Raw genomic sequence first — 15,957 nt, 5'->3', positions numbered from 1 at the left:
TGGGATAACCAGAGAAACTCCAGCAAGGTTTTCAATTACAGGAAATGTCTACCTGGTAAAAACTGAAGTAAAACTCTTGATTTGTGTACAAAATGGTATTTGTGAATTTATCAAAAAAACTCAATAAAACCTAGCAGAGCCTATTTGGGGGTTATTTAGCCTTCTCTCTATCTATTTAAGTAGAACAGCTGAATTTGGAGCTGTATGGTTCTTGTTAGAACTATTTTGTTCACTTCCTAGGCCATGTGTACTAAGCTAAAAAAATAAATTTTCGCAGTAGAATCTAGCAATATTACTTGACTGTTTCACAAATTTTTAAATCATCCAAATTAATAGGAAAATCAGTTGAAATTTATAATTCAATTAAAAATTACTCAATTTTGAAAATGAATTCAAACTAATTTTCAGTTTTGAAAGTAGTGATTCTGGATTCTTATCAAAACTCTCTATGTGACCATAATGCTTCCTAGTATTACCAGTGTATTTTCAGAATGAGTTTTCTGTTTGATTAAAAGCTGAAGATTTTGTTGAACCCATTTTACAAGTGGAAGCCAAGCCCAAAGCAGCAGCACATTGGAAAACATGTTGCAAAATAGAAATAACAGACAAAATATAAACAAACAAACAAAAAAATCCACTCCGTTTTCTGGGAAGAACTTCATAGCCGCTCAATTGCTATCAGATGTTGACATGCTCTGACTACTGTATTCCGGTGCTTAAACATAGAGCCAAAGAGCAGCCTTGGAGCCTGATTATTGAGATCAAGAGAGGACTATCTAAAGACACCTGTTTGCCCACATGTCCCAGTACAGGACCATGGAGAGTTATCTAAGTTGTATCATTTCTTACTTGATCACCTTTTTCACTTGGTGACATTCTTTGTAATTTTCTTGTCTTAATCCAGGCAAACCCTTTTTTACACGAAACCCTTCGGAGTTGAAAGGTAAGTTCATTCACACGAAGCTGCGGAAAAGCAGTCGTGGCTTTGGCTTCACTGTCGTTGGAGGGGACGAGCCTGACGAGTTTCTGCAGATCAAGAGCTTGGTCCTAGATGGTCCTGCCGCATTGGATGGCAAGATGGAAACAGGTAGGGACACCACCTGGCCCTCATGTGTCTTGTATAGGGAGACTTTCACCAGTACCTGAATAAGATCAAACAGCAGCAGGTTTCATGAGTTTATAAATGTTCTTATAAACCTTGTGAATGAACAGTTTTCCTCCACTAGAAAAGTGACCCCCTAGTGTAGATGAAGACCTCTGAAGTGGTTTTATCCTTGGGGAACTGTTCAGGTGCAATTGAGTACAATAAAGCAGTAATTTACTAAAAATGTAGATCCGTTCGAATAAATTAATTCTAAACATGGATTTCTGAAGTGAGAATCTTTTTTAGATGAAAGCCCCAATATTCTTTCAGTGGTGATTATATTCTCATTAGGAGGAAATACATTAGATGCTGAAAGAATGCCTAATTAGCGGTTAAAATAGTACTAGAAACTATCTTTTTATGCCCTCTAGTACCACACCCAAATCCAATTTCAGTTTATCTCCTTATTGGTAGTATGTTATGTTATTATGTTGATATGGCTTTTCTGGGCACAATTTTTTTAACCCCCAAACTCTTAACTTTTACAGGAGATGTGATTGTCAGTGTGAACGACACCTGTGTTTTGGGACACACACATGCACAAGTTGTGAAAATCTTTCAGTCCATTCCCATTGGTGCCAGTGTGGACCTTGAACTCTGCCGAGGTTATCCGTTGCCCTTTGACCCAGATGACCCCAATACGAGCTTAGTGACGTCGGTGGCCATTTTGGATAAAGAACCAATTATTGTGAATGGGCAAGAGACGTATGATTCTCCAGCTAGTCACAGTAGTAAAACTGGCAAAGTCAATGGCATGAAGGATGCTAGGCCAAGCAGCCCCGCTGACGTGGCTTCAAACGGTTCCCATGGTTACCCCAGTGACACTGTCTCTTTGGCTTCTTCCATAGCCACTCAGCCGGAACTCATAACTGTTCACATAGTGAAAGGGCCAATGGGCTTTGGTTTTACCATCGCAGACAGTCCTGGTGGTGGTGGCCAAAGAGTGAAACAGATTGTTGACAGTCCAAGGTGCCGAGGCCTGAAAGAAGGGGATCTGATAGTGGAAGTTAATAAGAAGAATGTGCAGGCACTGACTCACAACCAAGTCGTGGATATGCTGATTGAATGTCCAAAGGGAAGTGAGGTCACATTGTTGGTGCAACGAGGAGGTATGTAGGCTTATTTTGTTCTTTGAATTTTTAACACAAAATCCATTGTTTAACCTACTGGTCTCCAAGCAGCTGTTCAGGGCTTTTTGAATGTCTGCTTCAAGATCATTTTTATGTAAAGATTTTAAAGCCCACTGAAAATGCTTTCTGACTTCTCTACATGCTAGAGTCTTAGAATAAAGGTTGTGTGTCTGTACACATGCTGCTAGAGACTTTTAAACTTAAATCAGATTTTGCCTTTTCAAACCTTTGTCCTTTAAGTCTCCTGAACCTGGCTTGCATAGCCTGCATGCAAAATGCGGCTCTCTGCCATTGTTTCAGCCTCATATCTCACTCCCCACCTCCTCCTCCCTGCTGTATGTTAGATGCCTAGATTCTTTTCTGGCTGGCACACCTTTAGTGCTGCAAGTGCTTGCCTGTCACAGGGCCTTTGCACTTCCCATTTTTCCTGCCTGGAATTCTCTTTTCCCTTGGCTGGCTTAGCCTCATTTAAGTCTCCTCCTTGGTAGGGCTTCTCTAATGACTTTTCTAGCAGAAACCTCTCCTATATCATCCCATTTCTTAATAGCCTCTATCATGATTGCTAGCATTGTCACAGTCATTATTTTGCTTATTTATTTTCCTTTGTTCTCTCTTTTTCACTAGAATGTAAGATCCATAAAGCCAGGCCCCATGTCTGCATGTTGATAGCTTTATCCCCAGAAATTAGCACAGACTCTGACTTCTGCTAGGTGCTATTGAGTGGATGATTAAATATGTGATTATTTGTTTTGTTTTTGTTTTTTGAGCAATTTATTTATTTGTTTGTTTGTTGGTTTATTTATTTATACAAGCACTGGTACAGTTAGAAGCGCGGGAGGGTGAGAGAATTCACCAGAGCCGGAGCGGGGAAACTAACAGGCAGACTGACGAAGTACACTGCTGAGGGGAGGAGCGGGTGCGGCAGGAGAGGTCTGCGCGCCATGTTGGACCCTCACCCAGCAGCTGGGGATCAAACCAGCGCTGCAGAGTCCACGGGCAGCCTCACAGCCCAGAGCTCGACCGCTGTGCCACCAGGGGAGGCCCAATATGTGATTATTTGTACTTGGCAGGAAAACTTCACCAGTCCTGTTAAAAACATCTCAAAAAAATCACATTTTAATGAAATGTTTAAGCATTTCTTAGAAATGGGGAATTCTAAACCTTGAGGCATTCAACTTCCACCTTTCCCTAGCCTACAATCCCCCACCCCTGCCCCAGATGAACTCTCAGGACTTCACACTGAGAAATATTTTCCACAATGCTGTAAAGTCCTACTCCAGCATATGAATTTGTGACTAGAATTGGCCGATCATCTTACTCGGTGTGCCTACGATTGGTTGTATTCCTGATCCTCGCCCCTCATTTCTTTCGTACACAGCATATTTAGATCCTTTGGAAAGAGACCAGAAACCTGATTTTCATTTCCTCTTGTTCTGTTGCAACAGAGGTGTGCTTTTTTGTCAGAGCAGCAATGTTCTTGTGGTCTCCAGAACTGAAGCTGTGTCTTCTATGGTCAAAAATGATTGAGGTCATTAGAAGGAAACCCAAGATTCAGAGCAATTGTCTCTAGGAACTGAAATATTCAGTCAACCCTTCTCAAACAGTTGTAAAAACCATTGTGTAAATTTTAGTTTTTAAAATGTTATTTCCATTGATGCAATTTTGAAGTCTGTTGTTATGCATACATCATTGAACTGTGCTGATAGTTGTTTCTAAAGAGTAATTCAGATATGTGGAAGGTGATATGCAAATGATAATGGTGATGATGATGATCCTGATATCCAGGAGTTAAAGAAAAGTTGCGATTTAAAAAGCACTTTCAATTCCCGTAGATATCTCTCATTTCATTTTAACCATGTTCCTGAAAAGGTAGGATGGTGCCAGCCCAGTAGGATGAAGATATTTAACCTTAAATCTGCAGTTTCCTGTCTATGCTCTGCTCTGTTTAACTCTGAATAGTGCTGATATTTTTCATAATTGCTGATTTCTGTGGCTGGCAACATAGAAACTTTCAATAGTTTTAGGTATATCAGGGCCATCTTTGATTCAGCTGCTGTTTCATGTGACAGAAGCAATCCTGATCTCCTGACTCATTTATTTGCTTCATTTTTGTTCAAGGTGTTGAGTTTCTCTTTCCGATCAGAATCCCTTTGAAGGGCACCAGAATATAAAGTCTTGTTACAATCAACTGATTTGCAATTGCTACTTGAACCAATTGGTAATGAATTTGCCCAACTAGGAAACAACTAATCATAGAATGATATCCCTCGATTTCAAATATATTTTCACTCTCCTTAATTCACAAGACCTTTTTATTAATGCCATAGCATTTTATAGCATTAAATTAATATGGAAAAATCCAGGCTATCTTGCCACATCAGTCAACATCTACATAGTTTATTATAGAACCTGATTAATTTATAATCACAGTAACATCAGCAGTCTTTAAAATATACCATATGCATTGCATTGAATTATGTATAGCATGGAAAGTTTGTACATCTGCAGTTGGCAGACTAGTACCAGCTTAATAAATCTTTCTAGAAAGCATGTAAATATATTTGCCTCTGCTGTACATTAGTTATTTCAATCGGGACTGACATTTTAATCATCTCTCCTGTATGTTGGGGGTGTAAATGAGAAGGTTTGATGAAGCAACAAAGACAGCAGCTAGGTTAAATGAGAAAGTAAATACCCACTTCACTGATTGTTCCTAATGAATCTCATTTCTGTCATACCTCCTAGTAAGCAGATTGATAAACTCATTAAATTCACACTGTCCTTGATTTTTAAGAATTCAGATCTTGAGGGCAAGCCTTTCTAAAATGTCTTAACGAACTGGTGTTCTTTTTTTTTTCTTCTATTTTGGGGCAAAACTGGCTGCATTTGTATTTTGTTTTTATCTCTCAAGGTCATTTTTATTCTTGTTGAGATGAGGTATATTGTATTTGTTAGTACTTTTTTTTGTCTTTGCTTCACTTGGAAATCAAGCAGAGGTTAAAATATCATTTGTAAATTTCAGGAGTTAGACCATCTCCTAGGTCAAGCTTAGCTACAGGGGCATCCCCCCGGATACCTGGCATCTGGGACCACACTAATTCCTATTGTAGTCTCCTTTATATAATGCGTCCCACCTGCTGGTCTGTCATGATCTTTAAAGGAAGCTTCTTCTGCTGCCTGGTTTCCCTCTTACTGTGGAGGATCCTTTCCTCCTTCTCCCTCTGCTGTCCAGTCAGGAGAATGCTTTTTATTTTTAAAATTTTTACATAGCATTTGCATTCAGAAGGCCTATCATCTGACACCCATGTGAGTCTAGAGACTTTTTTGAGGTGTTTGGAAAGTCACACTAGAAGGCAATTTACTATTTTTTTTTTTTCAAAACCAGGTTGTTGTTGTTGTTGTTTTAATTAACACAACATTTTAAATTGGTCCCATAGAGGTTTTATACTTCTTTAAAAAAAAAAAAAGGAATTATATGTAACACAGCTAGCTGTGCCCCCTGTATAAATATTTTGTATATTCGCTAAGTGACACCCAGTAGTAGATCAGAAGCTCTTTAAAAGGTAATTTTGGGTTGAGTCAGAATACTATGCTTCAAGAGAAGAATTGTCAATACTTTGTGAATGTAGATAACATGTTTTGCTTTGAGAGAGCATATATATTGAAAAGGAAGCTGAACTAGAGGTGTCAGGAGTTCATATCTGGTTCAATCTCTGCCCTACGCTGCTCTGTAACTCACACTAGTTTCTCCTGCCCTGATACTCTTTTCTTCATCAAAAAAATGAATATTTGATTGGGTCATCTTTAGAGATACCCCTTTCAGCTCAATTTTATGATGGGTGGAGTAGAAGCCATAGATTCCATAGCATTTTAAATCTCAGCTCCTAACTTCACTCAGTGTACATCCTTAACAAGTCATCTGAAAAAATGTGAATAATACTGCTTACTTTGCTTGTATACATGCATGATATAGATGAAGTAATGTAGCATTTGTGCCTATTGCTGACATTAAAGTAGTCATGCCATAAATAATGTGTTTCACCGATGTTGCTTAATAGGAGAAGCAACTAAATGAGGTGGCTTTTCATATTCAAAAAGTTGCAATCATAGCAAATTACAAAGGATCACTTGGTGTTTACAAAAAATTAGTAAAAGGCTATAGCCCAGATCTACAGAACCTTAATCTCAATGCAGGCACCTGCCTATTTTGGAAGCTCCGCTGGCAAGTCTGACATGCGGTCAGGTTACATCCAGTGTTAGGGTCCTGCCTCATAAAGTGTTCTTATTTTAATTTGATGACCTGTAACTTTTGGGTGGGAATAAGTTTATAAAGCTACAAAATCATTTTCATTTCTGAGTAATATTTGTCTCTTTAAAGTCTACTTTATAACAAAAGATTTCTCAGTCTTCCTTAAGGTCCATTCCAGCTTTCCTATTTCAGAAAATAGAAGGAAGGAATTGATCTCTGAGATACTGGTTTGGGGCAGTCTCCCAGTGGCTTTCTTAATCACAACAGTAATTGCTTTCTAATTTGTACAAACCTTATACTGAATAATTTTGTCAGGTCACTGATGTTAGGATCTGATTACAAAATAATGATATGTTAGGATTCCTGAAGGGTAGGACGATGTCCCACTTTTATTCCTAGTACCTCATGGGGCGTCGTAAGTAAATACTAACTGAATAAATTAAACTTGCTACACATCACAATAGAAAATTAATCATATAGCTTTACAGTCACACTTCATAAATCTCAATAGATGATAAAGAGATGTTAAAAGGTAAAAATTAGATATGAAAATGGTGGTGATAGTGAAAAATGGCCTGACTATCATTGATTGTGGCCTTACTACGTGACAGGCCTGTTACTGTGGTACAAGCAATACATGCATGTAAATAAGATCTCACAACACTCCATTGTCATGACTGCATTCAAACTGCCACCAGTTTGTGTAGTGTGAATCTGAATTCTTTGGAAAGGGAAGACAGTAATTTCCTTCTTGAGGGGAAAATAAAAGAAGGGGTTTTTTTAGTTTTGTTTTCATGTTGAAATTCCATAGATAAATTTGATGAGGATAAAGCAAAGGGGAAATATCTGGTTTGGTTGGCAAAGTATATGTTAGACTCCTCTAGTTTAAAACACTTGTAATAGAAGCGACACCTCCCCAAAGTACCAAGCATAGCTGATTCTAAACATTTTTTTTTTATGTTTTAGTTCCAAAGAACACTCTGAGTTAAGTAAAACCTTAGCTCCATTTCAGAGAAGAGAATGCGGAGACTCAGTGAGTTTCAGTGATTTATCAAGAATCACGCAACTGTCTAGTGGCAAAGCTGCAGCTTGAACTCAGATTTTCTGGCTCCATCAATTGGGCTCTTAATTACTGTGATAAGTAGCCTTGGTTCATAGACAAAACACTCCAATACCATAATTGTTGAGGAGTGTATCTTACACACAAAGGAATGAATAAGTGCTGAAGTCCCATGGCAAATTGATGCCACTTAATTTTCATCCAAGTTTACTGATGATATTTAGTTCATTAAATCATCATCGATCCAGATAGGGAAAGTAATACCTAATCTCATCATCTAAGCATTTCGTTACCAATCATTAGGTCTTCTGTGTGTGTGTGGTTTCCCCACCTCTTCTAAATAATGCAAAACCATTGTAATTAGAACCACAGTGAGCTTTCACTAGGGAGTTAAACCTGGGTGATCAGGCCCCTCTCTTTTCCTTCAGGTCTTGGAAAGGAGAATGAATTGCAAATTGTACCACTCAAGCATTTGAATGTCTGAATCTCTCAAATTAAGCTATGGGCCTCCAAAGGGGAATTCAGGTTTCTTGCCAAGTGATACCTTCTTACTAATGATGAAATTTCAGTATATACAAGTCAGCAATTTCCATCTCTTCCCAGTGTGCCCAGACTTGGGTAACCTTCCATCTCTCCCTCCCTCAAGCCCCACCAGTCATCATATGACCCCTGGCTTTGCAATAGGTCTCAATGTTTCTACAGTCCATTCTTTGGCTAGAATCATTTAAAGTCAGTTTGGTCAAGTCACTCCTGATGGCCAAATAACTTTCCACAATTCAGAGTAAACCCACTCCTGCATCAGGGACCTAGCATTCGTTCTTCCCTCTGTCTATATTTTTCATCTCCCAGATTTAGCTGTGGGACGATCTTATGCAGGCCCTTCAGGCTTCTGTACAAAGGTCTGTGCACAGAGACGCCTGCTCTGACCACTTCATTAAAAGTCAAGTAGCTTCCACCACTGTCACTTTCTGCTTTTTCCTTCTCCCACATGGCACAGACACTTGTGACCTCGTGCCAACAAGGACTTGGCCTCAATCACTGCTTTATCCCCACCACTGAAATTGTGACTGGCACATTATAGGTGTTCAGAAAATTCCATATGTTGTGTGTGTGAGGAAATGAATTAATACCAAGTCCCTCAGTTTCATAAGGGTTAATCCTCAAGAGACATTTCGGAGGTGAGCACCATCATGACAGCTGAGAAAAAATAGGCAATGAGAAATGGACCACAAAATCTCACCTGGAAAGGGTGACAGTGCCTGAATTCCAAGCCAAGTCTGTTTGCCTCAAAAGCCTAAAATCTGTGTGGCAGGTTACTTTCAGTGACAGGGAGACATGTGTGGTTGGCATGTCTGAAGCCAAGACACTGGAGAATCCTGTTGCTGACTAAGTTGTCATGTTCTTCAGCAGCCGACACAGTAGCCACTAGCCACGTGTGGCTATTTAATTAATTAAAATTAAATCTAATTAAAAATTTAGTTCTTCAGTCCAACTGGCCACATTTCAAGTACTCAGTAGCAACAGGCAGCCACTGACCACCGGATTGAACAGTGTAGTTAGAGAATATTTCCATCCTCACAGAAAGTAGTTGGACAGCCTTGTTCTAGAGATTTCCCATCTCTTACCAACAAAAGTGAGGCATTGAATAGCCTTTATTTTACCCTTTCTCTTATTTTCGCGCCTTTCAGTAGAAGAAAAATATGGCATTAAAGGTAAGGTATGGTTAATGAATTTCTTTTTATGTAAAAATAATAGGTGCTATTTATTCAATTATTTCCATGTATAGGCACCACCCTTAGCTTTTTACAGGTGTTAACTAGATGTTAGGGAGTCACAAAGAATTGGGGCCAGAGAGCTTAAAAGACTGTAATGTCTTAGCACATGGAGCAGTCTGCTCTACTCCTATGCTAAACCAGCCTCAGGTTTGAACTGGGTTGACAGGCCAAGGCTGCAGGCAGCTCATCTTTACACTGGACTGACATGGCTTAAGGGGCTAAGTTTAACTATTTTATTCTATAAAGTATCTTTAATCCGAAAAGAGATGACACTTTAAAACATAAGAAAAACTCACCTTAAATTCTTATATGTAAAATAATGTATATTCTGCCTGCCACATGAGCTATTAGCAACTTACAGTTTGTCAGACTCAGACTATTTTAAGTTTTCCAGGTCTCTGGCTTATTTATCTGAATCACTATCTAAAGCTAATTGACCTTCTTACTTATCTATGATGCTTTTTTTTTTTTTCTTATTACTTTGGAGGTTGAGTTCTCTTGTTAGATCCAGTGTGCTGCACATTATCTTCCTAGCTGTTAAAAGTTGTTCAAATTCATATTAGTAACCTTCCTAGCACTTCCTTGCGGTGCTAAAGAGAATGGCATTGCATTTGCTATTTGGGATCCCTCTGGCCTTTATTACAAATGCAGTTTTATAGTATATGAGGTCACATTTATATTTAAGATGACTTAGAGCAAGAGAAGAGATAAAGGTAAAAAGTCTTGGTTCTGTTTTCTTTATATAACACATAAAAATGATCCTTCACTTTCAGCTTCTTAAGGAAATCTGGGTTTTGGTTTAAAAAATTTTAATGGATTATTGGCCTTTTAATTTTTAAACCTATACAGGCTTTACTTATCTCATCTAACATTTATATGCAGTTTTAGAATTGATTGGATGGTTTGAGTTTTATTCTTGTTATATTCATGCTGCTATGTGACTGGCACACCTAAAACTTCTGCCCTTTTTTTTCTGTAATGGAATGTCCAGTCCTTTTTGAAAGTAACCTTAATGCACCAAGTGATTTGCTTTTGTACAATATTATAAGTTTGTGTGATTTATGATTCTCATTAAGGAGCTGTGACACCCTCACTCCTTTCTGGAAGAGTGTAAGAATTCTAAGTTTGAATTACTGACATGGATAGCAAGCTGGAGAACTATCCTGCACCATATACATTCCTGCACCATATACATTTCAGATTCATTCGCATTGCATGCCAGGCATTGTCTAGGCACTGGGAGTATAACAGAATCATTTGCAAACAAAACAAACAAGCTCCTGATTTTATGAAGCTTTTGTCTAGAGGGAGGACAGAAAGAATCCAAATAAACAGATGAACGAAAAAACTATGAACCAGAAAGAAGTGTTTTGAAGAAAACAAAGCCCAGTGACAAGTGGGAGTGGGAGTGTTGGCTGCAAGTCTGCCTTGAGATTCAACAGCGGGATTGGAGTGCCCACAGGGAAGGGAATCACAGTGTGAAGGGAACAGCATTCTGTGAAGAAAGGGCAGTTAGTATAGAGGCCTCAAGAAAGTAATGGGGGGCCTCCCCAGTGGCTCAGCGATTGAGCGCTGGGTTGCGAAGCTGCCCACGGCCTCTGCAGCACCGGTTCGATCCCCGGCTACTCCCCGGCCACCGGAGGAGGGTCCCACATGGCGCGCAGACCTCTCCTGCCGCCCGCTGCTCCCCTCAGCAGTGTACTTCGGTCCTTCTGCCTGCTCTGCTCCCCGCTCTGGCTCTGGCGAATTCTCTTACCCTCCCGCGCTTCTGACTGTACCCAGTGCTTGTATAAACAAAACAAACAAACAAATAAATAAATAAAACATGCCTCTATTAAAAAAAAAAAAAGAAAGAAAGTAATGGGGTGGAAGCCCATGTGACTGTTGAAGGGTGAGCAAGAGCAGTGCTGATGGAGTTGAGAGATGGACCCCAGCATCAGGAGCTGCAATTATATTTTCAGTGTAAGGTTTAATTTCAAGCAGTGAAGGGATAAGATAGCATTAACATGTTTAGGCAGTCCTTCTGGCATGTGTGAAGAACACATTTTAGAGGGCCAGGGTGGTAATGGGGAGACTGTTCGGGCTATGGGAGGCATTTGAGAAGTGTGCAGGCAGCTTGGACTGGAGGGGTAACAGTGGAGATGAGGGATCTTTTAGGAGATTTCAGCAGGACTAATTAGGATGACCACAGACTAGGGATCAGCAGTTTCTCTCCGAGGGCAGCTGGTAAGTATTTTAACTTGATGGGCCACACAGTCTGTCACCACTGCTCGACTCTGCCATTGTTGCATATGGTGTGTGAGCAAGTAAATTGGTCGTGTTCCAAGGAAATTTACTTGGTGCCTGGGCTATAGTGTACTGACCCCTGCTGCAGAAGGAAAGGAAAAGGGAGGAGCCAGAAGTGAATCCTGGATTCTTGGCCTGGGCCTTTGGGTAGACAAAGGGCCATTAGCTAAGATTTGGATCCTGAGGTAGGGGCAGGTGGAACTTTGAATTCTAGAATCAGTGGTCCTTCTCAGATAGGTTCCTTGTGAAATGCCCGTTTGATATCCAAGTGGAGCACACAGGCAGTTGTCTGGAGTCTGTGCTCAGGGCAGGCAAGGTTAGGGTAGTGGAGATACATATCTATGAGCGATTACCCAGTCAATGAGCTATGACCCATGTATTGGACTGTGGAGGGAAGGGAGAGGGGCTGGTTTGGTTTTTAAGTTGGGAAATATTGCAGCATTTTTATATGCTGATAGAAATCACTCAGGAGACGGAAACTGGAGATGCCAAGGAGAAAAGGGAATCATTGCAAGAGTGAGGTATTTAACAAGTAGAAGGAGATCAAACTTGGCCTTGGGGCCAGTATATGTCAACTATGCAGAAAAAGTTACCAGATTTGATCATTCTCTTTTCTCCTAAAAGTAAGCTATGGAAATTTCTATATATTTGAGCTTTCCTATTGGTAGAATCATTAGAAGTTTTTCTGTTGTTACTAGTTTTCTCTCCTATTTAATTTCATAGTTCAACCAAGCATTTCAGTCCATACATTTTTTTTAATTTTTAAAAATTTATTTATGCATAGAAGAACTGGGGTGTAGGCCAGAGGTGCAGGAGTTGAGAGGATTCACCAGAGACAGAGAGGGGAGTAGGACAGGCAGATCTACTGAAGTACACTGCTGAGGGGAGCAATGGGAAAGACAGGAGAGGTCTGCTGTGCCATGTGGGTCAGCTCCCTGGCCGGGGATTGAACTCATGCCGCAGTGGCTGGTGATAGCTTGATAGTGCTGAGGCTTCAAACCCTGTGCCACCAGGGAGGCTCCAAAGTCCACACATTTTTTTTTTTTTTTTTTTTTCCCCACACATTTCTTAAGCCAAGGATTGAGTGCACTCTGTGCATAATTATAAGGTAAGGAGAGAGAAACAGGGTGCTCACAACCTAGTTAGGGAGACAAGACTAATAAGTGAATTTTAGCAGTAGTTTTACCAAAATTTTACGTGTAGTCTGAACCTGGGTAATACAGATTCTGGCAAGAGGTGATTGGGGTGGGGGAGGGGACAAGGGGTGACAAATGAGCCTTTCTGAATGACATGAGACTAGAACAGAATGGCTCAACCTCAGCACCATTGAGCTTTTTGGCCAGATCATTCTCTGTGATAGGCATCTGTCCTGTGCATTGTTGGTTGTTTAACAACATGCCTTGTCTCTGAATAGTTGTCTTGCCCCTCCACTACAACCACCTCCAAGCTGTGATAACACGAAATGTTTCAAAATATTGGCAAGTGACCCACAGACACCAAATTCATCCTCTAGTGAGAACTAGAGGCTAGAGTTTTCAAGCATAGGAAGGATTTAGAGTTGTGAGTTGGTGGTCCTGGGCAGTATTTGGCATGACCCGTTCCTGTAGTTTTAATAGTCCCTTTAATACATTTTAAAATTTGGATGCATTTAGTTGGTGACAGCTCTGTTTTGCCACAGTCTGCCATCTCCTTTATCTTCCACCTGTCCTAATGGAATCTTGTATGTTACCTGGCTGTGGCCCATGGAAAGCTGAGTTTGAGACCCAAAGACAGGTGCTAAATGGGTCCATAGACCTGCTCTGAACCATTTCCCTGGAATCACCATCAAAATTTACTACTCCAGGAACTGACTGCTTTCCTTTTTTTTCTCAAGTGAGAAAACCAAGACTGTTTCAGATATGTTTTTCTTAACTTTGGAGTTTATTTTTTAACCTCTACTCTGGCTCCATATGAAAATTAAATTTTTGGCTATCAGTGCCTTGGATCGTATCTTCCATGTGAGATGTCTCCCTTCTCTGATACCAGCTTTACCTCCTTCCTCTGTGCTTTGACATTATTACAAGAGGTATCTTCCTAACCGCTGTTCTATTTCAGTTGTGGACCTTTTCGAAATGATTATCTGTGCAGGGATTTCTATGTGTAATCTTTTTCCACCATCCTTCCTTTCCCTCAAATTAGATCACAGTCTTTACCACCATCTGGAGTCAAGTATTTGCCATGGTTTTTAGTGAGTCTGTCTTTGCATTGCCACCTGCAGATTTAAAAACATTCCCCAACTTATCCTTTACCTGGTATTTTGCCTGCTTATATCCTGCACAGATATTAATCATGTCCCCAACTTGTGAACATAATCCTTTTTAGTTTGAAAATCTCATTCGTAGAATCTTAATAACTTTGAAAATACAATTGCATCCTTAGGAATATTGTGTTTCCACTGGCAACAGGAACATGCCTTTTTTGTGTCACCTTCTACTTGGGTTCATTTCATGCTCCTGTTCCCTTTTTTGTGTTTCTAATGTTCTCAAGGTTTTTTGTTTCTCACCCTATGCAGTAAATGCTATTCATTCATTCATTCATTCATTCATTCATTTAAGCAACTTCAGCACCATATTAATTGTTCCTTATAGCTGAATGACAGACAGGCAAACATCTGCAATCAGTGTGGTTAATCTCATCCTCTTCCCCCCGCCTTTTTTGATTCATAATTCTTTTTAGTAGACATCTCATTTGGTATATTCTTTGCCATGAAAAATTACAATGTGCCACTTTTATGATTTTAATATTTGAGGCAGAATTGTTCAGAAGATCCTTTTGTGCCATATCATATTCATGGGAAGCTGAATGTGTCCTCTAAGACTCCAGCAAAGAGCTGTTTCTTTCTGTCCCTGGTGTTGGCTGTCAACTCACCACATTCAGCAACCTGAGTTTTTATTAGACTTTTGTTTTGGCAGTTGGTATGTTTAGGAGGTTCTGGCATGATGTACCCATCTAAAAAGATGTGTTTTAAAAAGCTTTTTAATAGTTGCATAAGCACTAATCAAGGGTTTTTTTTTTTTATCATTTGGAGATAGAATTAGGGCTATGCTCCCTTAGATATTTATGTTGTTTCTAATTTTAAAAAAGTTCTCCCTAGTTACTTTTGCCATAGATACCACTTACCAAAGTGGCAAATGATTGCATTAAAAATATAATAGCACTGCTCGTGAACTAATGCAATTCTGTGCTGATGAAGATGGCCTTTTCACTTAGGTTTTGGTGATAAAAGGAGACAGACAGTTGTTCTTCATCCAGAAGTTCTCAAACTTGGCATTGCTGAGCTCATGGACTATATAATTCGTTGGTGGGGGGAGGGGCTTGTCCTGTGCATTATGGCATGTTTAGCAACATACCTGGACTCCACCCACTCGAGGTCAGTAGTGCCCAGTGGTGACATCCTACAGTGGCTTCGGCCTGGCTGCTGGGCAATGTCAACCCTGATTGAGAATCAATATTTTTACCCCTTTGACATCCATCTGATTGTTGCTTATTGGAAATGCTATGTTCTGATTTTTTTTAGGTGCATTTGAAATCAGTTTGCGGATTATTTTTTGTTGAACTTGGATGGGAAAAATGTAAGAATGCCCCATTTCATCTTAGTCATTGTTTCTACATTTGCTCAGAATGGAAGTACTAGCTTTATTTTCTGGGATAGAAAGAAGATAAGGGAAGATCCAAAAGGGACAGTCTCAAGGGAAAACTAGCAGGAGATATGTTCCTTCTATCACCTATGATCACATGATTTTCAATTAACAGTGAAGTGAGAAAAAATCAGGACGGAGTTACAGGTTATTCATGAAGTAGTTTTTTTCAAGGTGAAGAGCTCTCCTTTATAGATTACATCCATTCCTTTTTTTACTGCTTACATATCCTTTTGCCTGTGGAATGGTAGTTAATTGTTCTGTGCCTTTCCCCTTTTAATGTTGCTAGTTTACAAAATAAGAAATTGGTAACTTATAATTAGTTGCTTAAGTCTGTTTTATAATTTTTTTGGCTGAAATCTGAAATCTGGCAATAGCTGCTGGAGAGGCCCTCAGGAGCTGAGGATAAGAACAGGACAGAAGGAAAGCCAGCTGACAGTGGTGGGTGGGGCCTGGGAACTCCCACCTTTGTCTGATCATTGCTTCATGGTTTCTTCATTGAGTGAGAAGCTGAGTTTGGATTCTAGGCAAGCCTTGAGTTTTCACTCCCCCCATGTTGTCCTTCTCTCATACTACAGGTACTGGTCGGATTCTTCCAGGAATTTTCTTATCCTGTATAATTTATTGGGGTAACCC

The 15,957-nt window shown here is 39.8% G+C and overlaps 1 protein-coding gene across 10 annotated transcripts in view; it reads left to right on the top strand.

The window, feature by feature from the left end:
• Nucleotides 1–15,957, top strand: part of MAGI1 (membrane associated guanylate kinase, WW and PDZ domain containing 1) — a 648,234-nt gene that overhangs the window by 576,095 nt on the left and 56,182 nt on the right. For all 10 annotated transcript variants that reach the window (XM_054695321.1, XM_054695326.1, XM_054695315.1 and 7 more), the window contains exons 11-12: nucleotides 905–1,087; nucleotides 1,633–2,253. In XM_054695321.1, the coding sequence (XP_054551296.1) occupies nucleotides 905–1,087; nucleotides 1,633–2,253 (804 nt within the window). The remainder of the gene's footprint in view (nucleotides 1–904; nucleotides 1,088–1,632; nucleotides 2,254–15,957) is intronic.

This window comes from Talpa occidentalis, unplaced genomic scaffold (genome assembly GCF_014898055.3).
Source record: "Talpa occidentalis isolate TD23 unplaced genomic scaffold, MPIMG_talOcc4v2.1 talOcc4.10, whole genome shotgun sequence".
Classification (NCBI taxonomy): Eukaryota; Metazoa; Chordata; class Mammalia; order Eulipotyphla; family Talpidae; genus Talpa; species Talpa occidentalis.
The sequence above is the reverse complement of the archived record's forward strand: the minus strand, read 5'-3'. Positions and strand labels throughout refer to the sequence as shown.